This window comes from Tympanuchus pallidicinctus, unplaced genomic scaffold (genome assembly GCF_026119805.1).
Source record: "Tympanuchus pallidicinctus isolate F22 unplaced genomic scaffold, pur_lepc_1.0 scaffold29, whole genome shotgun sequence".
Lineage (NCBI taxonomy): Eukaryota > Metazoa > Chordata > Aves > Galliformes > Phasianidae > Tympanuchus > Tympanuchus pallidicinctus.
In genome coordinates, this window is record NW_026294746.1 from 649,248 (window position 1) to 675,110 (window position 25,863).

The window sequence follows — 25,863 nt, forward strand, 5'->3', positions numbered from 1 at the left end:
AGCCGCGAGGCTCTGAGGTGCCATCTCTGAGGTGCCGTCGTTTTGAGGCCTCCCAACCTCTGCTCCCTGCAGGTTCTCGGGTTCAATGCCCGCCAGCGCAAGGCCTTCCTGAACGCCATCATGCGGTGGGGCATGCCGCCCCAGGACGCCTTCAACTCCCACTGGCTGGTGAGGGATCTGCGAGGGAAGAGCGAGAAGGAGTTCAGGTACTGCGGTCAGGCACCAGGGTTCATGATGGCACGCAGCTTCGTGACGCCGTGTGCCCGAGGGCCAAGCTCTGCCCCCGGCCTCTGGCGGAAGCAGGCGCTCAGCAGTCCAAGCTGCAGGCAGCTCCTGCTTTCCTTCGGCAGGGCTTACGTCTCCCTGTTCATGCGGCATTTGTGTGAACCTGGAGCAGACGGTGCTGAGACCTTTGCTGACGGGGTTCCCCGGGAGGGGCTGTCGCGGCAGCACGTGCTGACCCGGATCGGAGTGATGTCGCTAGTAAGGAAGAAGGTGGGTGAGTAAAGTCTCACGTGTGCCCTTCAGGGATGTTCTGCACGCTCGGGGGTTTCATGAGCTGCTGAACGCCTCCTTGCCAGGGGTTCCCTTATTGAATCTCCAAGACTTGGTGCACGGCTACGTCTGTGGTATTGCCGTGATGTGGGTCAGCTGGAGGTAGAAGTGCACGGTTGGCAAAAAAAAATCATGGCAAAATCACATTTTTTAACTTCTAAAAATTCTTGGATTTTCATTCTTTTCATTTCTGGTGGGACCATTACAGGAAGCTGCTCAGACCTCCTGTGCTGTACAGGCCAGAGACTTCCACTCGCCGAGTCTTGCATTGTGCCCAGCATCTTGTTGAACCAAAGCATGTCTTTCAGAGAGACGTTTGGGCTTGATTTGGGTCTGAGTAATTATTGATTGTGTTGCTAATCCCAGGCATGTGCTGGGCACCAAGGATGCTGGCAGTTAGGTGTATGGAAGAATCCTCAGCTGTCTTGCAAGGAGATCCTCTCCTCATAATCCATGTATTGACAAGTGTGGCACTCAGAGTTGCCCCGGGAAGACCATTAGTGGTTCCAGTGTGGCAGTGGGAAAGGGCAGATGCTGAGAGTGATGGCACCTGATTTTGCTGTGTCTTGAGCACTGACTGTTACTCTGCTGGGTAGGGAGAGTGAGCAATTGCAGCCTAGGGAATGGGGTGTGCAGGAGAGGCTCTGTGAAAGAGAGCAGAGAGGCCCCAGCGCTGGAGTTTAAGTGGAGAGGAAGCAAAGAGCATTCTGATGGAGGCATGAAGCCCTCGGGGCCAGGGAACTCACTGCATGAGCACCCCTAGGGTACAGCTCACCCTGCATGCCTGCCAAGGCTTCACGTGGCACCAGCACGGTCACTCGCATGCTGCCCTTCTGCCACCCACACTCAGTGCCTCTCCCTTACATCCAGCACGGCAGCAGTGGACCTGTGGGGGACAGGAGGCTTTCTGTGGGACTGTGATGTCTGCTGCCGTGGGCAGGCAGCACTGCTGCTGGAGGTGCTGCTGAGGCTGGGAGCTTGCAGAGCAGCAGGGCATGGGCACTGGGAGCTGCTGCCCAGCAAAGCGTGCCAGCTGGGGTGGTGGGCGTAGGAACGGCCCTGGATGGGGCTGGCCTGCTGCTGCTCTGCTGCTGGCCGCCATGTTTGACTTGCTGTCGTGTGTCTGCCCCAGGTGCAGGAGTTTGAGCATGTCAATGGGAAGTACAGCACCCCAGATATGATTCTGGAGGGCCCGGAGAGCAAGAAGTGCAATGAAATGGTTTCTTCAGATCCCAACACCCCTGTCCCCGCCAGCCCAGCGCACGTACATGCAGGACCTCTTGCCCTTGCAGGTAAATGCACAGTGGCCTGGTTGTGGCTGTGGTCTGCCTTAGGAAGGGAGGTGGAACAGGACACCAGAAGGTTTTGCAGGTATCTGCCTGGCACTGTGCCCTTGGCACCATGGGATTCCTGTCTATAGCTTCCTTGCTTTGCTGGTGTTACAGAAAAAACAGATCCACCGCTTGGATTCCAGGAGGAAAAGGACCAAGTGGAGCAGAAGTCCAGGAGAGCATCTGACAGCCAGGTAGGGGATCATGAGCCTGTGCCCACAGTGCTGCCCTGCGGGCTGCAGAGCTGTGGTCATGGTGTTTCTTGGGAGGTACTGCAGCATTCCTCTGCAAGCAAACCACGTCCCTCTGGCTGCTGGGCTAATTAGTGTGGGTGCTTGACATTAAGGTGCCCGGAAGCACTGAGAAGGTGGAAAGTGAAGAGTACCAAGAAAACTGTGAAAGCAAGGAGAAACTGAAGGAAGAGAAACAGGACGAGAGTGAAAAAACTGAGCTTTCTCCTGAGCCCCTGGGGAAAGGTGAGTCTCTGTGGCTCAGAAGAGTGTGGGCTCCATTCTGAGCAGCATTGGGGACATCTGTGAGGGCTCTGACAGTTACACTGACATTGATGTGTGCTGGGGAATTTCTTCAGCTCAAGGTGCACAGACACAGAGCGCGCACTGCGACAGCCTCAGGTGCTTGGTGCTCCTGACAGGCAGAAACTCTCTGTTGGCAAATTCTGGCACTTGCTGCTGGCTTCTCTTCTCCAAATCACAGAGGGAAACCTGAATGTCACAACATCCAGTGGAAATTCCTAAGAAAAGACTTTCTGTTGGACTTCCAGATTGCTGTTTAGATGATGATACCATGTTGTCACAGATGTAATCTACACTGTAATGTTAAAGCATCAGTTTAGTATAATCTACAAGTTAAAACAAATCAAAAGTAAGCTGTGATCAGTGCTTGTACCCTGTACGGTCGCTTTACCCTGGAAGTTACAATCCATACAGATATATTATTTCCTGAAGAGCATTTTACACGTTATGCTTCTCTCAAAGTCCTGTTCCCTTCTGCAGATGAGGGAGTCCAAGAAAAGGAGAAGGCTTTGGAAAAGCCAGAGTCAAACAGCAGTCCTGGTAAAGGGGAGGACAAAGAAGTCAAGCCAGGTAAGGTGCCAGGAGGCTTTGGAAAGAGAAGTGAAGTGCCCTGCTGGGCAGGGTCTCCGACTGAAGGCAGGTGTCTGTGTTGTGGCACGGGGCTGCAGCCAGCACCTGCAGTGGGCAGTGTGCTCTGTGGTGCTCAGGAGCCTCCGCAGGACCTCATTGCAGTGGGCACTGCTGTGAAAACATCAGGAGCTGCTGGAGGTGGCAGATGGCCAGCAGCTGTTGGCAGGAGGTGGCGGGTGGCTTCTCTAGCAGTGATTTTAGGGGGGACTTCCCCTTGCAGCTGGGAGGGCAGTGGTAGCAGCGGTCGGTCTGATGGCTGCATAAGTTTGGGCAGCTGTAATTTCCCATGTTTGCCCAGCAGAGGATACCAAGGTGGAAGAGAAGGAGCAAAGTGAGGCTCAGCAAAATGGTGACAAAGAAGAGGAGGATGGAAAGAAGGATGACAGAAACGTGAACTTTAGATTCATGTTCAACATTGCTGACGGAGGCTTTACAGGTAAACACGAGAGATGAGCCGTTGGTTGTTTTACTGCTGCAGAGCTTTTATGTAAAGCTCTGTACTGAGCGCTGCTCCGTGGCTCCCTGGGCCGTCTCCTCTCTCGCCCTGCACGCTGTGCCCAGCAGCCCTGCTGGCTCACCAGGCTGTCTCTCTTCTGTTTCTGCAGAGCTGCACACGCTGTGGCAGAATGAGGAAAGAGCTGCCATCTCCTCCAGCAAGATCTATGACATCTGGCACCGCAGGCACGACTACTGGCTGCTGGCAGGGATCGTCACGTACCCTTTGGCTTTTGGGTGATGGCTTCCCCGTGCCGGGCGGAGGAGGCTGCGCTGTGAGGGCAGTGGGGAGGGAGGTGATGGAGCGGGGAAGGGGACTGGGGACGTGTTGCTGAGAAGTGCTGTCTGCTGGCCGGTTCTTGCCTTGACGCTCCCTCCTGGCAGCCACGGCTACGCCCGCTGGCAGGACATCCAGAACGACCCGCGCTACGTGATCCTGAACGAGCCCTTCAAGTCAGAGATACACAAAGGGAACTACCTGGAGATGAAGAACAAGTTCCTCGCCCGGCGCTTCAAGGCGAGTTGCAGGTCCAGGGCTGGTGAGTCCTTAGTGGTGGCACAGAGCAGAGCCCCACGGCGAGGTGAGCGGAGCAGAAGGCGGCAGATGTTTGCGAGGCGTCAGTGGCAGCGAGGCAGCAGCCTGAGGGGCAGGGCTGGAGGAGCAGGAGCACTTGCTAGCTCCAGAATGTGGCATGTGGATGGGGCAGTGCTGTGGAATTGCTGCCCAAATCTCTTTCTGGGGTACTTCAGTGTGTGATTGGGCTGCGTTGGGACGACACAAACCCAGGAGTTGTGGGGCTGGGGCGGATGGATGGATGGCAGGCATGGGGGTGGCACTGGCTCGCACGGGCACAGGGTCTGGTCCTGATCCGTTGCTCTCCTGTGCCTCCCAGCTGCTGGAGCAGGCCCTGGTGATAGAGGAGCAGCTGCGGCGGGCGGCGTACCTGAACATGACTCAAGACCCCAATCACCCGGCCATGGCATTGAACGCCCGTCTGGCTGAAGTGGAGTGCCTTGCCGAGAGCCACCAGCATCTCTCCAAAGAGTCCCTCGCGGGGAACAAGCCTGCCAATGCCGTCCTGCACAAGGGTACGTGGGGCAGAGGGCGGGGGGTGCAGGGAAGGGTGGGCTGTGCCGAGTGAGACCACTGGACAGAGCAGCTTTGGGGAGCTGCTGGAGGAGGAGCCGATGTTCAGTTGGGTCACGAGGTACCGGGGCGGAGCACAGCGGGCACGGAGCTGCCACAGGGCTTTGGGGTCAGCAGTTCTGGCTGTGCGTTGCAGTGCTGAACCAGCTCGAGGAGCTGCTGAGCGACATGAAGGCTGATGTGACGCGCTTGCCCTCCATGCTGTCCCGCATCCCTCCTGTGGCTGCACGGCTGCAGATGTCGGAGCGCAGCATCCTCAGCCGCCTGACCACGCGTGGCGGGGAGCCCGCGGTGCAGCAGGTGCGTGGGCTGGAGGAGCGCAGAGCTGCCCTGGGGAGCCCTGTGTCCCCTGCCCCAGCTCTGCTCTGCACACCCTGTGTTCCAGCTTCCCTTCTTTCCTCAGGGCTCCTTCGGTTCCTCCCAGATCTACAACAACAGCTTTGGACCGAATTTCAGAGGTCCTGGGCCGGGTGGGATTGTCAACTACAGCCAGATGCCTCTGGGGCCCTATGTGACAGGTAGGCTGAAGCTTCTGACGGACACAAGCAGGGAAATTGAAGTGACAGATCTTAGTGCAAAGCAAGGATGGTGGTGAGCAGCTGTTTTCTCTCTTACCAACAGATATTTAGCCCTTTCCAAGACTTTCTTCTGCTGTTCCCATTCCCACCTGAGGTAAGGCTGCACCTGTGACCATCCTCTGAGCTGCCGTGTGCTGGCAGACCACGAGTCCCTGTCTGTCCCCTCAGCAGCCCCTGGGCCACTCTGCAGCCCCGAGAAGAAGCCGCAGGGTCACCAAGGGATGGGGATGCAGTGGGCAGAGGGGATGCAGCCCCGCGCCCCTCGTCCCCACGTGTGCTTCAACCCCCGTGACCCCGACCATCGCCAGAACTTCTCTGAAGGGGATTTCATTTCCTTGTACATTTTTTGCACTTTCTTATTGAAGACTTGAAGAGTTTGTCCGGAAGTGTGGGATGAGTTAAGAAGGGATACAGAATAACAGTATTTATGTCTGTTTTTATTGACATGTATCAGAGTTAAAGGGAGACCTGTTGGAAGCTCTGTTTCTAGTCCAGTTCCACGCTGACCGTTAGGCGCCAAGCTTTCTCCAGTTCAGTAGCTTCCCTGTAAGTTCTATTTTTATGTCCTTTTTGTGTTTGAGCAAGCGCATGCCCACCGCTGCCCTGCTGCAGCACAGGGAGCAGAGAGGAGGAGGAGGAGGAGGAGAGGAGTCGGCTGCCACCGCTCCCAGCCCATCCCTGGGCTGCAGTGAGCCCTGCCTTGGGTCCCTCTGCCTGCAACCTGCCCTCGCCATGCTGCACGGAGGAGAGCACGGTTGGGCAGGGCTTCCTTCCATCCTCTCTGCGGCCACAAGCTGCCTGGAGCTGGGGGGGGGGTCGTGGGGGCTGCTGCAGCAGAGCAGAGGGTGGCCGGACTGCTGCCTTTGTGCCTGGTGGGCTGCTATTTTGTGATACTGACTGCACCGTGGTGACCTTTCGTAGGAGGTTTATGGCACCTGTAACCAACACACTCACATTTACTTTGTACTCTGTGTGTTTTGGTTCATGTTCTCTGTGTTTTAATAAATCCTGTAAAAAGGAGGTGGGAGCAGCGTCGTTATTGTGCTGGCGACCAGGGGAGCTCTGCTCTTCCACCCCAGGGATCAGGGTGGGAGGGGGGCACAATGCTCGGGGAGGAGCCAGCCCCTGCCTGGACCCCCCCTGCTGCCCCCCTTGGAGCCCACAGCCCCGGGCAGTGGCACCATGTGCCGTGGTGCTCGGTGCCATCCCAGCGTGTACATGTATGTAGGTGTGCTTGTGTGATGTCAGCACAGTGACACATCTGTACATTGCCTACAGATGCACGCAGATATGCAATTCTATATACCTGCTTATGTGTATTTCTGCGTGGTTTGTGCAGATATATAAAAATGGCAGCTCTCCCTTATCTATCCCACCTGCACGCACGTTCACTGCTCCACCTCCACGCAGCAGCGTTTGCTGTTTCCCCTGCACGGGGAGAGGGACAGCAGGCGCTGCCTGGGGAGGGGCTGTGCGGAGTCCCCCCGCCCAGGGATTCCCGTTGCCCACCCATCTTCTCCTCCCTCACGCCCATCCCAGGCAAGGGCACAGACGCAGCGTGCCGGGGCTGCAGAGCAGAGCGCTGGAAGGAGGGGTGGTGGTGGTTTGTTGGTGGTGTCGCACAGCAGCCTCTTACAGCCCCGGCGCTGATCCGGGCCAGCACCCAGCCCTGCGCACGTAACGCTCCCGCGGTGCTCTGAGCACAGCTGCACCCAACGGCCTCCTTGTCCGGAAACACAAAGTAAAGAAGAGAAGCAGCAGGGAGACGCATGCAACGGCTGCGGCCGCCGCCCAGGACGGCCCCCGCCGGCTGAGTCCTCCGCACGGAGCCGGGACGCCCCCAGCAGCGCAGCGCAGAGCCTGGCCGTGCGCCCCGCGGCTCCGAGTCCAGGCGCGGGCGCGCGCTGCCCAGCACTCTCCCCGGCGGCGGCTTTCTTGCATTCAAAGTAAATGTTATGTAGTAAGCGTTATGTTCTCTTGCAGCGACGTTTGGAACGGTTTCTCTACACTCTTGGCGTGCTGTTCTTGATGCGGGCCGCGCTCTCCACTTTGCTTCATCCAAGCGTAAGCAAGCGATCGGGCGGCGGGGCGGCGTGCCGGGCGCCTAGGAGCGGTAGTCCTTCTTGCTGTAGGGTTTGTTGCCCAGGATGCTATCGATCTCATGGACGATGGAAGACGACAGCTTGGGAAGGACCTGCACGGAGCGCAGCCGCAGCTGTGCGGGGTGCCCCGCCTCCCGCTCTGTGCGCCGCTCAGCATCGCCGCGCAGCGCTTTCGACTCATCCGCAACGCGTGGCAGCACCGCGCGGCCGTGCCGCTGCGCGTCTCACCTGTATGGCTCCGATGTTCTCCATCAGCTGGTCGGCGTTGGAGGCTCCCAGCAGCACGGAGCTGACGCCCTCGTTGCGCAGGCACCATGCTGGGGATGCGGAGTGCAGAGCTGAGCGGCGCCCGGCCGCTGCCCCGCACCGCCCCCCCACCCCCTTACCGATAGCGAGCTGTGGCAGCGTGCAGCCCAGGCGCTCGGCGATGGCTTGCAGCTCCTTCAGCTTAGCCTGCTGCCGCCGGCCCTCCTCGCTCAGGATCTTGTCCTTCAGCCACTGGTACCCCTGGGGTGGGAGAGAGGTGAGTGGGGGGCTCTCAGGAGCCCCGAGACCCCCGCACTGCGTATCTCTCCATGGCGCTCACCTTCAGTGATGCTCTTGAGTACGGAGGAATGCCGCCGTCATACTTCCCTGAGACGATGCCGCACGCCAGCGGTGACCAGGTCATGGCACCGACACCTGGGGTGAGCAGAGCAGAGCAGGGAGTGACCTGGGCACCTCGCAGGCTGCCTTCGGCCTGGGGCTGGGCAGCACTTGGGTGCTGGGGCCGACCTGGAGGGCAGGAGGGGCAGCAAGGAAACCAGCCTGGGGAGCTGGGATGAGGTAAGCAGGAGTGGAGGTGGCTGGGGCACACGGGGAGATGGAGGAGCAGCGGGTGAAGCCCTCGGGAGAAGGACCCGTGTGAAATGGATACCTATCTTGTGAAAGAGCTCAGGCAGCTGCACCTCCACCTTCTCCCGCTGGAACATGTGGTACTCAGCCTGCTCGCAGATCGGTGGGATCAGGTTGAACTGCCGTGCCACTGAGTACGCCTCCTGCAACCCGGATTGGCAACGTCAGCGCACGCCGGCGCCGTCACCACGCGGCAGGGATTTGGGCTGTGGGACCCCTAGGGACGCGGCTCCTACCATGATCTCCATGGAGCTCCAGCGCGACGTGCCCCAGTACATGGCCATCCCCTGGTTGATGACGTGGGTCATGGCGCGCACCGTCTCTGCCGGAGGAAGGGAGAGCAGCAGGCGGGCGTTAGGGCACAGGGATGGGGCTGGGCCGTGCACATCTTGCAAGCAGTGTACATCCAAACGCCAAACGGGCAGGAGTTGGGTGTGGAAATTAAAACAAAAGGGAATGGAAATCGACCCGAGAGAGAGAGAGACTGCGTGGAAATCGCTTCTCCGCAATGAACGCATTTCCAGATCTATTGAAAACAGACCCAGGTCAAACCACACGGAGAGCATCACATGGAGGCGGGCAGAGGTCGGAGTGCTGAGATGAGGAGGGAGGGACAAAAAGGCGATGTATGGTCCTCTGGGAGCGGTGACAGTCAGGAGAGGGCACAGGAGGGCACTGAGGAAGGGATGCAATTGGGGACGTAGCGCTGCTCCCAGGTAACGGGGCTGGAGCTGCCTCCAGCTCATCCCAAAGTGCTCCACCACAGAAACGAATCAAAACAGGGTTTAAGGATATACAAAAGAGAGCACCAACCCCAAACCCGGCATTCTGTAGTTGTAGCCCATTCTGGGCTGTGCCGTGGCCTGTGGGAATGGGGATCCCCAGCGCTGCGCTGGCACACAGCGCTTGCAAATGCTGCAGGAAGAGGGAAGCAGGTGGATCTTCCCACACCCTTTGGTACCAACGGGCTGGAAGCACAGCTGCTGTGCCCACTGTGGCTCAGGGCGGTAGGAAACGTGGAGCTGAGGGATTCATTGCTCCATCCCAGAGCGATGCTGGGAGGAAGGGGTGGGGGGCTGCCACAACTTGAGGCGGCAGCACGCTGCTTCAAACCACGCGGGCTGGGTTGCAAGCCAAGATGCCATGCCAAGTGAAGGAAGCAGAAAGGAGAACATGGCTGAAGTTTGGTTTAACAACACCAGCAGCGACAGCTCAGCCGAGCACGAGCTTTGTGTCAACCAAAGGCTTCAGCAGCCGGACCTGGCAGCTCGGCGTGGGGCAGGAGGGGCCTGCATGGAGGGCGCCCGTCCTGCGTGCCAGCAGGGGACGCTGCAAGCGGCACAGGGGTACAGCTGGGTGCTGGGCTACACTGTGCCCTCGGGACGCACTGCGTGGGGACAGACTGACAGCAAGAAGAGCTGCGTGCAGCAAGGACTGACGGCTTCACCTGAGCACTGCCCAGTGCCAGAGCGGCACCAGAAGCGCAATGCTGGAGCCATGCGGGGAAGGGGAGCGGATGGGATGGGAGCGCAGCTGTCGGCTTTGTTCCTTCACTTGCAAGATGTTCTGGGGAAGGGGGGGTATTTTGGTTTGGCTGTTGCTGCTGTTTTCCTTTGCGCATTTTATGGAGAGGGTTATTGAGGGGGGAAGGAATCAAAATTAATGAAAAATGCAGGTTCTGTCTCATAAAATGCCACTGGGGTTCGGACTGCGGGTACGATGTACCTTCTATGATGAATGTTCTCGACTTGGAAGAACTAAATGGGTGCCCTGGTGATAAAAGAAAGATGTAGAGAGACCAGAGGTTACAGCCGCCGGTGTCACAGCGAAGGGCACAGCGGGGGATGGGGCCGCGCTCCCCCAGCACCACGGCAGCCCCCGGCCGCACTCCTGGCACGGGGTGAGGGATGGATGCTCAGAGAGCTTTAGCTGAAGGGGTTACGCTCTGTCATGGGAAACACACTTTCAGGGGAAAGCCTGCCACAAGAAGCATGGTTACAACCCACGGATGGCAATGGAATACGGCACACAGCATGCAGGAAACGGGGAAGGAAGGGACGTGGCCCCGGAGCCGTGGGTCGGACACCTCGGCACGGCCGCAGCGCAGCACCCACCTTCCATGGGTGTGTTGGGGTCGGGCCGGTTGGCAAACACCACGTCCACGTAGTCCAGCTGCAGCCGCTCCAGCGACGCCTTCAGACCTGCAGCCATGCAGCACAGTCAGGGCAGCGCGCGCTCCGCACCGCACCCCGCACCCCACAGCCATACCTTCAATGATGTGCTTCCGGGACAGACCCCGCTCCGTCTCTGCTCTGAAAGAAGAGAAGGGGCAGTGGGAGCCCGCTGCCGGCCGCAGCACTGCGGGGCAGGGCGGCTGCTACCTACTTTCCTCCCCAGAAGATCTTGGTGGTGATGACCAGGCTGGATCGTCTGCAGGGAGAAGGGCAGAGTCATAGAGCAGTAGGGTAAATAAGATGGAAAAGACCACTAAAGCCCACCTGGGCCAACCATCAGCCCATCACCACCAAACCCACTCGCAGGAGCATTAAGGTTGGAAAAGGCCTCTATGACCACCAAGTCCAACCCCAACCCATCCCACTGTGCCCACTGACTGCATCCCCAGGTGCCACCTCTCTGCACTGCACACCTCTGGGGTTGGGGATTCCAGCCCCAGCTGTGCCTATGCTCGGTCAATGCGTGAGCCCTGCGCCCCGTGGGCTCTTTCTCCCCACTCCTCCCAGCCCACAAGCATCACAATCACCAGGGAAACCTGCTGCCTAAAAGTAAAGCAGTGTGGGATGCTGGACCTTGGCGGTGAGACCTACCTCCAGCCTTTCTTTTTGATGATGTTTCCCAGCACAACCTCGGCCCTGCAAGGAAAGGGAGACATAAGCCTTGAGCTCTTTAGGCTGGAGCAGGAATTAGGTCAGAGACGCGTCAGTAATGAGAAGTGACTGCGAGCGGCGTTGGGACGCAGCGGGGAGCGAAGGACTCCAAAACAGCAGGAGCTGCTATTCTGAAGCAGCTGTGTGGGCCCACTCGTCACACCGCTCGGCACCGGGGCCGCCCCCAGCCCAGCATCAGTGGGGCTGAGCAGAACCGGGTCAGCACACGCAGAGGCCACGGGCCGGGACGGAGCCCTCACCCCAGCAGGAGACGCTGTGGTGGGATGGAACGTTTGAGCAAATGTGAAATGACTTCCCAAAACGAGCGCGGAGAGGCGGAATGATTTAATTATTTCCACTCTCCAAACTTTCAAACCAACCTGCATGACAGCGGCTGTCCTCAGCGAGCAAACAGAGGGCAGCGTGCGGCGCGGGGATGGGAAGTGCCTACCAGTGCTCCTGGGGGGAACGTTCCTGCGTGCTGCAGGACAGAAGCCCTCCTTCCAAACCCTCTTTCAAATATTTAGGAACTGGAGAGCCTGCGAGCACGCTTGTTCTTGAAGGGCTTTGAAGACTGAATGAGCACCTGGGAACCTCGGGAGTGTGGAAGTGCAGAGCTGAGGGAGGGGGCTGTGTGGAGTCGGGGGGCTGTGTGGGGTCGGGGGGCTGTGTGGGGTCGGGGGGCTGTGTGGGGTCGGGGGGTGCCCAGCCCGGAGCAATCCCTGGGTGCTGGGGCTCCTCCTGCTCAGCACGTGGGGCCAAGTGTGCAGAACGCGCCGTTCCTCCCCCAGCTCAGGTTTCTGCGTAATGCAGGAGTGGGTTTAAAGGGAAAAAAAGAGGCTCTGCCATTGTGTCGATACCCACAGTGCTGCTCTGCCTGCTAAATATATCCCAGCCCACAGCTGCGAGGGGGCTCAGGATGTGTCCCAGAGCACCTCCAGCTGAGAACCGGAGCGATTTGGCCGTGCTGAGGAGGAGCAGGGCTGGCGAGGAAGGCTCCCTGCATGGTGCCAGTGGTACTCACTTGCCGGCAGCGTAGACTTCTGCCGTGTCGAACAGATTAATGCCGTTGTCGTACGCTAAAGTCATCAGCTGCTCGGCCATCTGCGGGGGGGAGAGGGGATGCCTGGGCATGGGGACACCGAGGGCCGCAGCCCCAGTGCGCCCAGAGCTGCTGCTGAGGCTGTGTGCTGTCCTTACCTCGTCTGTGATCTGCCCTCCGAATGTCACCCATGTCCCTGCAGGGAGAGATGGCACGCAGTGAGCGCAGCGTGGCCGTGCTGCGTCCCCAGCACCCCTACAGAGCGGGGACAGAGCCGACTTCTGTGGCTCTGAGCGGCGGCTGGGAGCGCGGTGCTGCTTGGGGCAGGATGGGGAGCGTGCACTCACCCAGGCCGAGGCAGGAAACACGCAGCCCAGACTTGCCCAGATTTCTGAAAGATAGAGAGCCGTTAGAGCAGCAGCTGGACATCGCACCGTGCTCATTAACTCAGCTAATTGCACAGAGAACCCCTCTGGTGCTGTGCGGGAGGAAGGGTGGAACCCCCTCAGGAGGGCAACAGCGCAGAGAAGGGCAGAGCACAGCAGCACTGAGCTCTGAGCCCTGAACTGTGGCTGGAGAAGTCAGGGTTGGATTTTATGGAACACGGAGAGGAGAGAAAGGGGAAAGAGTGGCTGGGAGCACCGAGCCCCAGCCCCGGTTGCTGCTCTACTTCTGCAACAGAAATAAACACAGAGCTGTCGTGAGCCAGAAGGCACCGGAGAGAATGAACCACAAAAAAAGGAGCGTGGATGCAGCTCCTTCCAGAGACAAGAACTGCTGCTGGAGCAGCAGAACAGCGAGCAAAGGGGGCTGCGTGAGGGCATGGGGCAGGAGGGGCAAGAGGGGCACCAGTGTGGGCACAGGGCAGCAGCCACCCACGGGGACACGAGGACACAGGGAGCTGCAGCACTGCCCACAGAAGCGCAGCAGCCCTGCGTGATACCCCAAACTCAGCAGCGAAAAGTGGAGAACGTTCTTTTGGGAAGGAATCCAGGCTGGCAGGCGTCCTTTCCGCCTTTGCCACAGTGATTGATGGCGCATTTTTACAAATCACAAAGGTTCGAACAACAAGCTTTAAAATAAATAAAGTGTAGGTGAGCTGCTGCTGCCCGCCCGCGCGCGGCCGCGTCGCGTAGCAACGTGCCACGTCCCGTGCCCACAGCAGAGGGACCCATCCCTGGGGCGAGGGGACGGACCGCAGCAACGGTTATTAATTTCAGGCTGAGATTAATCAGGATGTTTTCCTTCTGCGCTGCTGCGTTATTGTCCAACATCTGGAAGACGTGGGTGCTACGGAGCAGATGCTCCGTGTCTCGGCCCCATTTATTTTTAGCTTGCGTAGCAGAGGGGCAGAGGTGATGGCCGTGGGCTCTCAGAGGGCAGAAACAGCGACATGGAGAGGAACCAACCCGAGCCAGGAGTGCGGCACTGGGGCAATGGGAGCTCCCCTGCTCACGGCTTCCTGCATGCAAGCCTATGGGTTTCTCGCCCGCAGCAACGCAGGGACGGAATGAGCATCCCCTGTGTGGTGCACAGCCCTCCAAGTATCACTCTGAGCAGAGTTTGTATGGAGCAGAGCGGGGACATTTGGAGAGCTCGGTGGCCCTGCTGCAATGCCATCGCCGCCGCCTCCAGGCGCTGCCCTGGGGGACCCCGGAGGGGTGGCCCAAGGAAAGAGGAGCAGGGCAGAGCAGAGAGCAGCACGCCGAGTGCTGAGGATGCACGGCTTGTAGGATGGTTGGCTAATGGGGATGCTAACAGGGGCTGATGGCTGATCTCGCCCCAGCAACACGCCTCCCTGCTGCACTTTGAAGCCCAGCACCGTTCTGCTGCCCTGGAGCCTCTGCCATCCACTGCTGCAGCGTTCCCTCATCTGCCCAGTGCCAGGCGCCCCGTGTGCACGCCGTGCTTCATCCCAAACCCACGCACTGAGGGCTGAGCCCTCACCCTGAGCTCCGGGGGTTCTGGCAGCGCTGCACAGCCCCGATGCCATCGCAGCCCATGGATGGCTGCACCGCAGAGCCCCTACGTCCCCTACAGCTGCTGCTCCCACAGCACCCACACCGCGCTCCTCCTGTGCCCCACAGTGCGATGTGGGAGCGCTTTGCCTCCTCCTGTCCCACTGCTTTATGCTAAAACCACACCGAGAGGGGAGAGAGAGCAAACTGTAAAGAAGGGAAGGAAGGTGAGCAAAGCACACAGGGAGCAGAGCAGCACTTGTAGCACTGAGAAACCCACAGCCAGGAGGGGAGAGGGGGTCTGGGGAGAGCACGGCACAGCCCGGAACCCCCTCCTCACAAATCTGGGGGGCATCCAACGCACCCAAACAGGCAGCAGAACCCCAATCACAGCACGTCCTCCCCTACCTGTACTTCATGCCCGGCTGTTTGATGCTGGACTCGCTGGACGACGGCGCGTTCTGCACCGAGAGCTGCCCCAGGCTCCGGGCCACCATGGCCACCGCCCGGAATTTGCTGCGCGTGCCGAGGCTGGGGCTGCTGGCATTCTGCCTGTTCAGCCGGTCCTCCGCGCTCCGGCTCTTGATGCTGTGCTCGGAGCACACAAAGGAGACCTGCATGGTGCCCCGCTGTCGGGCTGCGGGTTCGCTCCTCCCCGGGGCTCAGCCCCACGCTCCTCCCGGTGCGGCGCGGCGCGGCGGGGGCCGGGGATGGCGGGGCTGGCGGGGCTGGCGGGGAGGGCTTCCCCCAGACGCGCGGCTCCGGAGGTGCGGGGGAGCGCCGGCGCTCGCCTGCCCGAGGCTGAAGGCAAACTTCGAGTCCTGCGTGCCTCTGACGCCTCCGGCGGCGCCGCGTCCCTACGCCCAGGCTGTTCCCGGACGGCGGACGCGTGGTCCCCGTAAGGTCGGTGCCCGGGGCGGGGGCACAGAGGGCACCACGCGCCCACGGCCTCCCGGCATCGCCCGTGACCCTCCCGCGGCCGCGGAGGCGGCAGCAGCCTAAATTTAGACGGCCAACTCCGCGCGGCAGAGCCCTCCTCCTAACGTCGGCGGAGCATCACTCAGCCAACATGACGGCTGCGGGGCTGGGGGAGCGGCACGGCTTAGCGCGGCTCCGGGCCATCAATATTTGATGAGTTTTAGGAAGCAAACAAACAACGGCGGGGCAGGTGGGGAGGCAGAGCGCGACCGCTCCCCCCGTCCCTCCGTGCTGGGGAGCCGCGCACCCCCGCTATGTCCGCAGCGCGGGCACCGCCAGCGCCCCCGGGGTCGGAAGCCCGGTGGGTTTGAAGCTGGAGCCGCTTTGAGCCGCGCCCCGAGCGCCTCTTCCCCGAAACTTCCCCAGACGAGAGCTACGGCAATTAAGTGAAACCCAAACCCGGTGTCTCCTCTGAAGGACGGAGCCGCGGCGGTGCCGATGGCCGCTCGGCTCCGGGCTGTGCGCAGCAGCTGCCCGTCGCCCCCGGTGATGCAGGCGGCTCCAGTGGTCGGGAAGTAATGGGCCGAGCGGGAGGGATCGCCCAGGCGGCCACAGACTGCGCTGATCCCTACAGCGGAGAGAAGCGGCGCGGGGCCGTGGGTCGGTTTGGGGGGTGCGCGGGGGATTACATAAACTCGGCCTCCGGCGCAATGAGAAAATTGGTAATCTGCTCGGGTTTCCCTCTGCCTCCAAGCTGCTCTGCTCGGGCAGCGGGGATGGGTGATGTGGACCCAGGGAAGCCCGCACCCGTTGCGGCAGCGCGGCTGCATCCCCATCAAAGAGCATCGCCGCTGCCTCCCACGGGCACGAAATCACGGGCGTTTTTGCAGCCCCCCCTCCCCCAGCCCCGTGTTAATCTGCCCGCAGCCTGAGCCCAGATTAAGACTCCCACCAGCAGCTTTTGCTCAAAGGAACAGCTGGAGATCTGTGGGGGCAGCCCCACCGGGCCCCACTGGATCCCCCAGCCCCTGCACCGGGCCTAAGGCGAGGGGCTGCCCGAGGGCTGTCGGGCACCTCACTCCATCGCCTCACTCCATCAATAAATAACCACTGCATGAATACTGAATGAGCCATTCCACGGTGTAAATGTTACCTCTGCTTATTCTGAAGCGGAAGCTCCCGCTGCCCTCTCTTCCACGGGAGCTGCTTTCCTCCTTTCCCCCCAGCAGCATCATGAAAGCTGAGACACCGACGCAGCGCTCACCGCCCTCACCTCCATGCAACATTAATGGCACCCTGCTGGCCCTGTGCTTGCAGGCGCTCCGTGGGACATTGGCTCAGCTCTGTCCCCTGCCCTGTGCTCTGGTGCTGCATTTCCCAGCTGGGGGGGTTGCAGCATGTGCACCATGCATTGGCACTCACCAATTCTGCGCCAGCGCTGGAGTTAAAGTGAAGAAAAGACAAGAGCATTGAACTGCGCCTACAAGAAAGCACCGCTTTGCTCCAGCCTCTCCTGCACACATGTGCTGGGCAGCACAGCACAGCACTGGGCACACGTGGAGCACGCTGCCACATCCCCTGCCCCAGTGCCACCCTGCTCCTGTACTGTACAATCAATAGATATACCATCAGCAGAGTGGCGTGGTTAGGATGGCATTTTGCAGGTTGTATAACTAGAAAGGGGAAAGAGATGATCAAAAACGAATGAAATGCCCACCCCTGTCCCCACAGAGAAAACTCCACGAGAGATCCTTCCCTGCTGGCAGTCAATGGGGTCTGGGAGAGGTGGAACCACTGCTTTCACTCAGTGCTCGCCTCAGCTGATCAACCAGTGGCTCAGGCCGCGATTCACCAGTTCGCAGAGTGCCGGGGGACGCCTGGCCACGGCCCTTACCTGTACCTCATGCCCGTGGCGCGCGCCGTGCAGCCGTCCAGCGAGAGCCCGTGTGTCCGCAGGAACTCCTCCAACGTCTTGGCCTGTGCCGCCGCACGCACGTCCCGCAGCCGCCGCAGCTCCAGAGCGTCCGCGCGGCGCGGCGGCTGCAGCCCCCAGTCGGCGTGGTGCCGGCTGGCCACGCTGCGCAGGCTCTCGCTGTACGTCATGGACAGCATTCTGCTGCCTGAGCGCGGGGGCTGCGGGGCGGGCGGCGGAGCTCAGCAGGCGGTGGGGACACCCGGTTGTCCCCGGACCCCGCAGCGCTGCGCATGGCATGGGGATGGCGAGAGAACCCGACCGTGGGCAGCACAACAACCGGCCGAAGCGGGAAAGCCAGGGTGCCAAAGGAACGGGACATGCGGCGCAGCAGCGGGGAAGGGAAGGCGGCACACGGTGTGAGGCTCCGGTGCCTCCTGCCTCGGTGGTTGCTGTTGCCACGTGCCAGTTACATGGGGACCCACGGGGACGCGTCCTGGCAGTGGCAGGCGCATGGCTGCCCGTGTCAGGGTGCTGCAGTCCGTGCCACCAGCCAACATCGCAGCACTGACAGCGCGCTGCGACCTCACCGCAGCGGCACTAAAGAGGTGGCACTGATTTTCCCCTGTTGCTCTCCCTGGGACTCCCACTGCACTCAGTGCCTGCAGGGAGCAGCCGGCGCCTGGGAGCTCTGTGAGGCCCCGTAGTGGCGATGGGCGCGGAGCAGAGCCTGCCTGCACCCCACTGCCTTGGGGCATTCTTTCCTTTTCCCGTGAAGTTCAGTTTTACAGCAGTTCTATGGCGCAAAGTGTGCTTTTGTACTCAAGTATGACCTCAAGAAAAAAGCAAGAATGGGAAAGAAAGAGCTTTAGCTTCAAGGAATTACCAAAAACCCCAGGGAGCTCCTGCGATAAACAGTGCTTTTTGAAAACGCTCTGGAGCTCCTCATGCACAGGAAAGCAACCCAGCGTGTTCCTAAAGTGCAGGGAAATGCAAAAAGAGGATCCCCTACCTGAGGTCAAAGCCACAAGGCGCTGAGCACAGCACTCCCTGGGTGCCCCCACATCTCTGCAGCGGGGCCATAGGGCTGAAAGCAAAACCCCCTGACCTCCAGCACCCCCCAGATCTGCAGTGCCGGCACTGAGCCCTCCTCTGTGACTGACGGATCTCACACACAACCCCACTGGCTGCCCCTCACTGTGCAACCGGAGGAGTGCAAAGTGCTGCTTCTCTGCCTTCATCTCACTGCAATTAAATTAAAGCGGCGGTCGGAGTCGGAGGGGGACGATCGGAGCAGCGAGGCGGTAATTAATGGCGTGCCCTGCACTGACACCTCTGTGATTTCTGGCTGAGCAACAACTCCATGCGGCGGGGAGAGCACCGGGCGCACCCACAGGCACTTATTAGCACAAACTTTCTGCAAACCAAAGAGCGAGAAGCAACGGCTCAGCCCAGGGCTGGGGAAGCTGCCGAAGGCGGGCAGTGATGTGCGGCGGTGCGAAGCATCCATGCTGGGCTCCGTGTGCTGCCATCACCCCGTGCTCCCATCCCAGCCCACGGGGCCCCAGCGCCGCGCAGAGGAGTGAGGGGCGATGCGCTGCCTCTGTCCCAGCCCACAGCCCGGGGTGTCACGGCCTGCAACAACAACTGCAACAACGAGAAGCCCAAACGAAGCCCTCCCCAGCCAAGCAGCTCAGCGTTACATTGCAGCCCCAGGCAGGGAATGCAGCCCCACTTGCAGCCCCGAGTGCCGCCCTGGCGCCTCGGACTCACCCGGCTTCTGGGGTTCCTGCTCATTAAAAAGGAAAGCTCTGGCTGTTAGGGTTCCCTCAGACAGCTTTAAGGGAGGCACAGCTGTGGTTTTTTTCATGGAGGGGAGTGTCGGCGCACAGCATCCAAAGCAATTGGTGAACACAAGTCCCCCCAGAGTCAAGTTTTTGAGCGGCGCTCCATTAGCCCTATTAGGGTATTTTCTTCCTAGCGAACAGGAGCTCAATTATTCATGACTTCTTCGCTAAAAGCCTGTGGATGTGCAGCTGCTTTATGAACGCTGGCATCGTTTCCTCCGCCCGGAGCCGACCCTCACCGGCGGCTGCGGCGCGGCGCCTTGCGGTGCCATGGGCTGAGGCGTCCATCCACGGAACACAGCCCTCCCTGCAGTGCCAGGACTGAAATGCAAGCACCTCTGGGTGGACACGCATCTCCTGAGCACAGGTTTGTCCCCCTCTCGCCACCCTCAAGCCATCCATGCGCTGTGTTTGGGGACACAGACTCAGTGCATCGCTCCTCGTGCCGCTGTGGGCCGTCCTCATACCCCACAGCGCCCTGCTGGCACGCTGCAGGGGAAAAGTGCCTTTTTAATTTTAGGCAGTAAAAGGTTGGGTAAAAAAAAAGCTATCTGCGGTCTTAGGTATCAGTTAATGACATTTCTCTTAATGCAAGGAGCAGATGAGAGGGCTGGATGGGTGCCCAGAGCACCCCCTGGGAACGGCTAACAGCCCAGGCTGCTCTCCACACAGCACCAGCTCCACATCCCGGCCCTCCCAGTGCTCCCCATGCCCCAGCCAGGTCCTTCGGCATGCAGCTGCCCACAGCAGAGCTGGCATACACAGATGTGGGCGTCCCGGCCCAGTGGAGCCCCCAGACGGGACCTCAGCACAAGCAGGGGTTGCCCCACCGGGGGCCATCTGTGCTTCCCAGAGGCGTTTTTAGGGAGAAGGAAAGGACACGGTTACCTGTAGAACTGGAGCTGGCGCTTGGGGCTCCCATACCTCGCGCTTCCGACAGCAAGGAAGGAGGAGAGAGAAGAAAGATGCCACAAAGCGCGTTAGCAGAGTGGGGAGCGTGGCAGCACCGCGCAGCCGAGCCGGGACGGGTCGCTGCCAAACCCACGAGTGCTGCGCGGCGTACCGGCAGGGCTCAGCTCTTCTAACACGGGGTGCTGGCACCCAGGGGCTGCCCGGGGCTCCGCTCGCATGGCTGCTCACCTGTAGATCATGCCGGGGGAGCCCGTCTGCCTCAGCGAGAGTCGTGCCGGGGAGTCCGTGGTGGATTCCGGATACATGGAGCCAGCCTCGCCAAGCTCGCCCCGCGCGCTGCCTCACCCCTGCAAAAAGAGGAAGCCGGGTTGAATCAGCAGAGAGTTGGAGTGTGAGAGTGACGGCGCTTCCTGCTGTGGGCCGGATGGGTGCGCGGTGCGGTGCGGGCATGGCACAGCTCTGCCATCCCGTGTGGGATCCGGCACGGCCACCAGACCATCACGGCTCCCCATGGCTCCCCACAGCCCATCCCACGCCACCAGCCCTCATTATGGGCTCACAAACTCCTGCCACTTGATGGAAGGCAGAGCTGCCACATCGCAGCTGGTGCAGACAGCAGGACCAGCTGAGTGTGTGCTTGGGTGCTATGTGGATGCTGAGCCCAGCCTGGCCCGTTGCTGCGCTGCTGGGTGCAGAGCGGGGCTCCCCGCTGCCTGTGCCTGTGTTGCTTCCTGCCCTGCGCCCGCCCTGCTGCCCTAAGTGCGCTCTTGCGACACCGCAGGAAGCAGTGAAGAAATTCAGGGCCTACAATATTCAACATTTTGCTGATGGGAGGAAAAAAAAATCTCCAACACGACGCTACAGCATCCCCCGGAGGCTCCCCCTGCAGGCTGTGCGTTATTCCCACCCGCACCAATCCCCGCGGCTGTTCTGCAGCCTTCACGCTATTGTACTGGGGGGGGGGGGGGAGACGGAGGAGGAATGCGGGAGGGGAAGGGCGGGATTTTAATCTTTCAAATTCAAATGATCCTTCCATAAGCGCACGGCACCGAATCTTCCGCGCTGCAGACGGCGAGCTGCTTTCTGCCCTGGATTTGAGGCGAGATGTTTCCGTGCCGCTTCTCCAGCGGATGCACAGCCCGGCGTGGCACGCACGCATCCCGCTGCATCCCCTGCAGCCCGCACGGCCCAATGGCAGCGGCTGCGGCAGCGCGGCCGTCCCCGCGCTGCAACCCTGCAGCAAACCCTGCGCAGAGCGGCAGCGGCCCCGCGGCCCCTTCATCTGCTCCCGGCTGCAGCCGCAGCGCCTCGCACGAGAAGGAACGGGGTCACTGCAGCTCACGGCAAGGACGGGTTCGGCTGCTGAATGCCGGGAGACAGCTGCTCTCTGCCGCACCGCTCCCCGCAGCGACGCGACCCGCGCTGCTGCAGTGTCACCCGGATGCGCGATGCTGCCAAGCGCCGCAACCCCATCCCGGCCCCTGTGGGGGGTGCCTGGGAGTCCGCATCACTCCTGCAGCACGAGCACCTTCCCCCCCGGGGCTCAGCAGCCCCACGGGCAGGGCTGGATGGAACGTCCGCGGACGCTGCAGGGCGCCCCTGTGAGGGGGCAGCGCGGGCAGCAGCAGCGTTGCTCCTGCAACAGAACCTTGCATGCACAGCACCTCCCACCGCACGCTAATGCTCCTGCACCGCGCTTCACACCCTCCCCAGGGGAGCGAACAGGAAGCAAAACGCTGAGGCTGAGGGGAGCTGCATGCAATGTGGGGCACCTGCAGGGGACGGACCTGCATTGAGCCAGAGCCGGGCATGGACTGCGCTGTGCCTGCACGAGCAGGGGCGTGGGAGAGGCCAGAAAATGAAGGCACAGCACAGCAGTGGCTCATTTGTTCTGCATAACTGTGGCAGTGCCAGCCCTGCATTCCACAGTGGGCTGGCTGTGGGCAGCCCGGGATACACCCGGCCCTGTTTGTGGCAGCGCAGAGCAGTGACCACTCTCAGGGGGACCTGCTGGTGCCACCGAGATGCAGAAGGGGGTGGGAAGCCCACAGAGTGCCTTCTTCTAGCATGGAGCAATGGCTCCTGTCCCGGCTGCAAAGGAAAGCAGTGTGCCATGGGGCAGCTGGCACAGTGCCGGGCAGCACTGGAGAGCCAGAACCAGTGGCGACCATCCAGAAGCTCAGAGCCAACAACCCTGGCCCCGCACTGCTGGCATGTTCCTATTTTCCCTGCTGGAGGCTGAGATGATGCCTTCAGCTTCAGTTTCATCAGGGCAAAACTCACAGAGAGGCCCCAGCTGCACTGATTTCTGCAGGGTGGTGCACGGAAACAGAAGTGTTTTCTTCTGTGGGGTACTGGGAATAAAGGTGTGGGATGTGCTCAGGACCTGGGGGCAAGGGCTGCCCTAAATGCTCCCATCCTCATCACAATGATGGTTTAGAAGAGCCACTGGGATGCTGGAAGGATTGATGGCTAATAAGGCCCGGAGCAGAGGCTCTGCCTGATGCATTGCTTGAAGGAGGCTTTAAGACTCATTCATTAATGTTAATTGCTGAGATCCAATGGCATGGTTTTATCCTGGTCCCCACAAGATGTAGTATGGATATGGGAACATGCTGGCAGAGATCAGACAGGCAGCACCTACCCCATGGATGAAGTGATGCCAAAAAACCAAAGTGAGAGCCCATGCCTGTTTCTTGGCCAGGAGGAATCCTTTGGGTAGAGCCACCACGTGAGGCTCATGTGCCCCAGCCAGCCCCAGGCACAGGGGTTGCTTCCAGCGGCAGACCTGGCACCATGCTGTTGGATGTCCCCACAGGATAGCACTGGCTTTGGGTGGCTGCTACATGGGAAACATCATGGGCACAAATGTCCTACCGAGTCCCAGCAGGACTGGATTTACGCTCGCTCCTTCCCATGCCCTGTGCGGCTGTCATTGCCGTGGCTGGGGCAAGGATGAGGAAAGGATGGAGGGGCAGTGGGACCCCCCCGGGCACCCAGCCCCTGCCCAGCTCCCGGCCCTTCACATGATGATGTGGGTGAGACCACACAGAGCCTCTCCTCACTCAAGGTGCCCGTTCTGAGACTGCTAATTTTTTTCCCCTGGATCTGGTAAACAGCATCCTCAGCGAATTCTCCCCCAAACATGCTACGGAAAGATGAGTTAAGGACGATTACTCATTGCCCTGCTATGACTTGCAAATGCTTCGCATATCCTCTGCATCCCTGGGTCCCTGTATGCCAGGTCCCCATGTCCCCGTGTCCCTGCCCTCAGCAGTACCTGCAGGGCTGCAGGCAGCACTCGTGTCCCCGCAGGTCCCCGCAGAGCCGGGCCAGCCGCAGCCACACCGCAGCTCCCTGCAGCAGCTCGGGCGTGCAGGTATGGCATTACCCATCCATTGTAACGCCAGGAGACCCGCCCGGCAGGGACTGAGCTGCAACACGTGAGGCCGCCTGCTCTTCCCGTGCACTCCGAAACAGCACCGCTCAGCTCCCGGCGTGACAAACCCCATAATCACATGTGGGCCCACGGCGGGCCATCGTTCCTTTTCACATCCGCGCTATGTGAGCAGCCAAGTAACGCTGCACCCCAACACCCTCGGCGTGCAGCCCTGCGGGGACTCGCTGCATCCATCTGGGCTGGATGCGGCACTGCACCTGCGGGCGAGGCACAAACAGCCGCACCGCACTACCCGGCTCCACCGCACCGCACCGCACGACCCCGCGGCGCGCACCCACCTCTCCTCCGCGGCGTGCGGGCACTCAGAGCCAGCCCTCCCCGAAAGTTTTTCCTCCTCGGCGATGAAGATGCACGGTCGGGAGGAAAAAAAAAAAAAACAACAAGGAAGACCCACAGAACCGAGACGTAAATCAGCTGACGGCGGCGAGATGGAGGCTCTGCAGATCTGGGAGCGCGGTGCCAGGTGCCGGTCCGCAGCGAGCGCCGAGCAGGGCGCGTTTACCCCATTCCTCCGCGCCCCAACGCGGTGCTGGTGCGGGGGGAGGCGGGGGGGGGGGCGGCCCCGCCGCTCGGATCGGCGCTCCCGCACCGCCGCCGCCGGAACCGCGCAGTGCGGGCGTGCGCAGCGCAGCACCGTGCGGGACAAAGGGCTGCGGGGGGGTGGGGGAGCGTCTTCCGACCGCGCCGGTGCCGCTCTGAAGGAATAGAGAATAGGGCAGCGCGGAGATGGGGCAGGGCTGCGCGGAGCGGGGCGGAGGTGCCGGCACCGGAGCTGTGAGATCCGAGGAGAGAACAGGACGGGCACCGGCTTGGTGTCCTCAGCGCTGCTCCAGAGCAGCGGAAAGAGCCAGGACGATGTGCCGGCACCCAGCGCCGCCGCCAGAATCCCACCGGGTTCAGCTGAGCTCGAGGCGTAGCACCGCATCTCGGGACCCAACGACGCCGGGTCACCTCCGTGCCACCCCGCTTGGCACCGGGACCGAGGGCTGCTTCAGCCCCGAGCCAGCCTTCCTCCTGGCACCGGCACACAACGCGTGCCTCTGTCTTTGCACCAAGAGCTCCCGGTGAGCGCTAAGAGGTGCCCCGCTGGCAGTGGTTGCTGCTTTTTAATTAATCGGCTTTTGCTTTTTTTGCCGTCTTGCAGAGCTCCTCCCCAAAATGTGTGCTTTGGAGGTGAAGGGGAAACATCTGCATAAGCCCGGCTCTATCACAGTAGAGCTGACCCTGCCCAGGTTTAGCAGCAGAACCAGAGGCCAGGAGAGCAACAACGACTGCTGCTTCAGAAGCGTGCAGCTCGCGGTTGGCATTGGGATGGGAAAGCAGGAACCCACCCTCTGCGCCGCACGCAGGACATGGGGTGGCAGCTTGGAAAAACAAGGAAAGGCATCTGCCTCAGGAGTCCCAAAATAGCCCCAAATTCAGCCTTGTTGTGCCTGTAATCACACTCGGATGGGGAAAAGCCAAAGGGGCTCTGTGCGCAGCCGCGGCCCCAGCAGTGCCACGCCGCCGGGACTGATGGCACCGCAGTCAGCACAGCCAGAAAATCGTCCTCTGTTCTGCAAACCCAGCTTGTGGGCGTGCTGCCCGGCACAGGGAAACACGAGGAGAAGCCAATGCCGAGATTTACCGGGAGCACCAAAAGCTGAGAGCCCCTCACCGCGCCGCAGCACTCCTGGCACGGCAGGAAACCGCGCGCGGCCCTTCCAGACTCGGTGCTGCACTTTGCTCTGCGCCACGGGCTGCACACGGGGCAGGGGCGCAGCGTGGGGCTCGGGCACGGCTCAGCGCTCCCCTCCTTGGGCAGGATGAAACGCCAAAGGAAACCCACGGCTCTCGTGCATCTCCACGTGCGGCGGCGAGCAGCGGCGTTCTTGTGAGCCGGCGGGGGAATCGCCGCATATATGCATGTGTAATTCCTCGGCAATATGCGCACTTGCTACACACGCGGATTTCAGCTGTTTTGGCGCTCGCCCACGGCGCGGCGGCGCGGTTCACAGCAGCGCGTTTCCAAGAGCTAGCGGCAATCTGGCTCCGCTTGCTCGAGGTGTGCGGCGCGGGGCCGTGCGGGGCGGCTCGAGGTACGGCAACGGAAAGGCAGAAAGGAGGAATTTGTCGGCGCTGCCACCGCACGAGCGGTAACGTCCGGCGTGACCCCATCCGACGGCCGCGCGGCAACGCGGTGCGGGGGAGCGGCTCCGCACTGCGCGGACATCGCACCCCGCGCGGCGCCCTCGTGGGGGGCGTGCCCCGCCCCGCCGCCTCCCATTGGCTGCGTGGCCCGCCGCTCCGGCGACATGCAAATCGCGCCGCGCTCATTGGCTATAAAGAAGCGCGGTCCCGCCCCATCCCCCCGCCGAGCGGCCGCCGGGAGCCCGTAACGCCCGGGGTCTGCCGCTGCCCGCGACCCCCCGCCGACCCTCGTCCTTCGGCCCCGCATCCCTGCCGCCCGCATCTCCTCCCCCGCCGACCCCCCGCCCCGCTCACCGGCGCGGCGCTGCGGGCGGTGGGACGGAGCGGAGCGGCGCGGAGCGGAGCCGGGCGGTGCCTCCCCCGCGGGGCGGCGCGCATCGCCCCAGTAACCCGACGCCGCGCGAGGCGCGACCACCGGCGCAGGGGGAACCGCCGTCTCTCCCCGTCCCGGCCGTGCCCTGAGCCCCGCACCGC

The 25,863-nt window shown here is 61.4% G+C and overlaps 2 protein-coding genes across 12 annotated transcripts in view; one reads left to right on the forward strand and one right to left on the reverse strand.

Annotated features, from left to right (window-relative positions):
- The window catches only part of CHD5 (chromodomain helicase DNA binding protein 5), a 27,438-nt gene extending 21,149 nt beyond the window's left edge, over nt 1-6,289 (forward strand). For 4 of the 7 annotated variants that reach the window (XM_052691487.1, XM_052691490.1, XM_052691492.1 and 1 more), the window contains 13 exons: nt 73-206; nt 351-495; nt 1,688-1,847; nt 2,001-2,080; nt 2,233-2,362; nt 2,900-2,989; nt 3,348-3,485; nt 3,655-3,763; nt 3,929-4,061; nt 4,438-4,633; nt 4,828-4,991; nt 5,095-5,209; nt 5,313-6,289. In XM_052691487.1, the coding sequence (XP_052547447.1) occupies nt 73-206; nt 351-495; nt 1,688-1,847; nt 2,001-2,080; nt 2,233-2,362; nt 2,900-2,989; nt 3,348-3,485; nt 3,655-3,763; nt 3,929-4,061; nt 4,438-4,633; nt 4,828-4,991; nt 5,095-5,209; nt 5,313-5,320 (1,602 nt within the window). In that variant the 3' untranslated portion in view covers nt 5,321-6,289. The remainder of the gene's footprint in view (nt 1-72; nt 207-350; nt 496-1,687; nt 1,848-2,000; nt 2,081-2,232; nt 2,363-2,899; nt 2,990-3,347; nt 3,486-3,654; nt 3,764-3,928; nt 4,062-4,437; nt 4,634-4,827; nt 4,992-5,094; nt 5,210-5,312) is intronic. The other 3 variants (XM_052691489.1, XM_052691494.1, XM_052691488.1) reach the window with 2 other exon arrangements.
- On the reverse strand, nt 5,686-25,769 carry KCNAB2 (potassium voltage-gated channel subfamily A regulatory beta subunit 2). 5 transcript variants are annotated; one of them, XM_052691501.1, is made up of 16 exons: nt 25,684-25,769; nt 19,968-20,086; nt 19,716-19,757; nt 12,540-12,583; nt 12,351-12,388; nt 12,175-12,254; nt 11,091-11,135; nt 10,651-10,695; nt 10,534-10,577; nt 10,380-10,466; nt 8,502-8,587; nt 8,288-8,408; nt 7,958-8,052; nt 7,758-7,878; nt 7,600-7,688; nt 5,686-7,463 (listed from the first exon to the last, which is right to left on the reverse strand). In XM_052691501.1, the coding sequence occupies exons 2-16, from the start codon at nt 20,042-20,044 to the stop codon at nt 7,374-7,376; spliced, it is 1,104 nt and encodes a 367-aa protein (XP_052547461.1). In that variant the 5' UTR covers nt 20,045-20,086; nt 25,684-25,769; the 3' UTR covers nt 5,686-7,373. The 5 variants fall into 5 exon arrangements, with proteins under 5 accessions (XP_052547461.1, XP_052547460.1, XP_052547462.1 ...); XM_052691500.1 differs by lacking the exon at nt 25,684-25,769 and adding an exon at nt 23,478-23,732; XM_052691502.1 differs by lacking the exons at nt 19,716-19,757; nt 25,684-25,769 and adding an exon at nt 23,478-23,732.
- Nucleotides 25,770-25,863: the final 94 nt, after the last annotated feature.

Coding starts and splice junctions, on each gene's coding strand:
- KCNAB2 (XM_052691503.1), bottom strand. CDS start 17,180: ATGCTGTCCATGACGTACAGCGAGAGCCTGCGCAGCGTGGCCAGCCGG. Junction 12,255..12,350: donor GAGGGCAGATCACAGACGAG/GTAAGGACAGCA, acceptor TCCCCCCCGCAG/ATGGCCGAGCAGCTGATGAC. Junction 10,467..10,533: donor CCGGAAGCACATCATTGAAG/GTATGGCTGTGG, acceptor GCATGGCTGCAG/GTCTGAAGGCGTCGCTGGAG.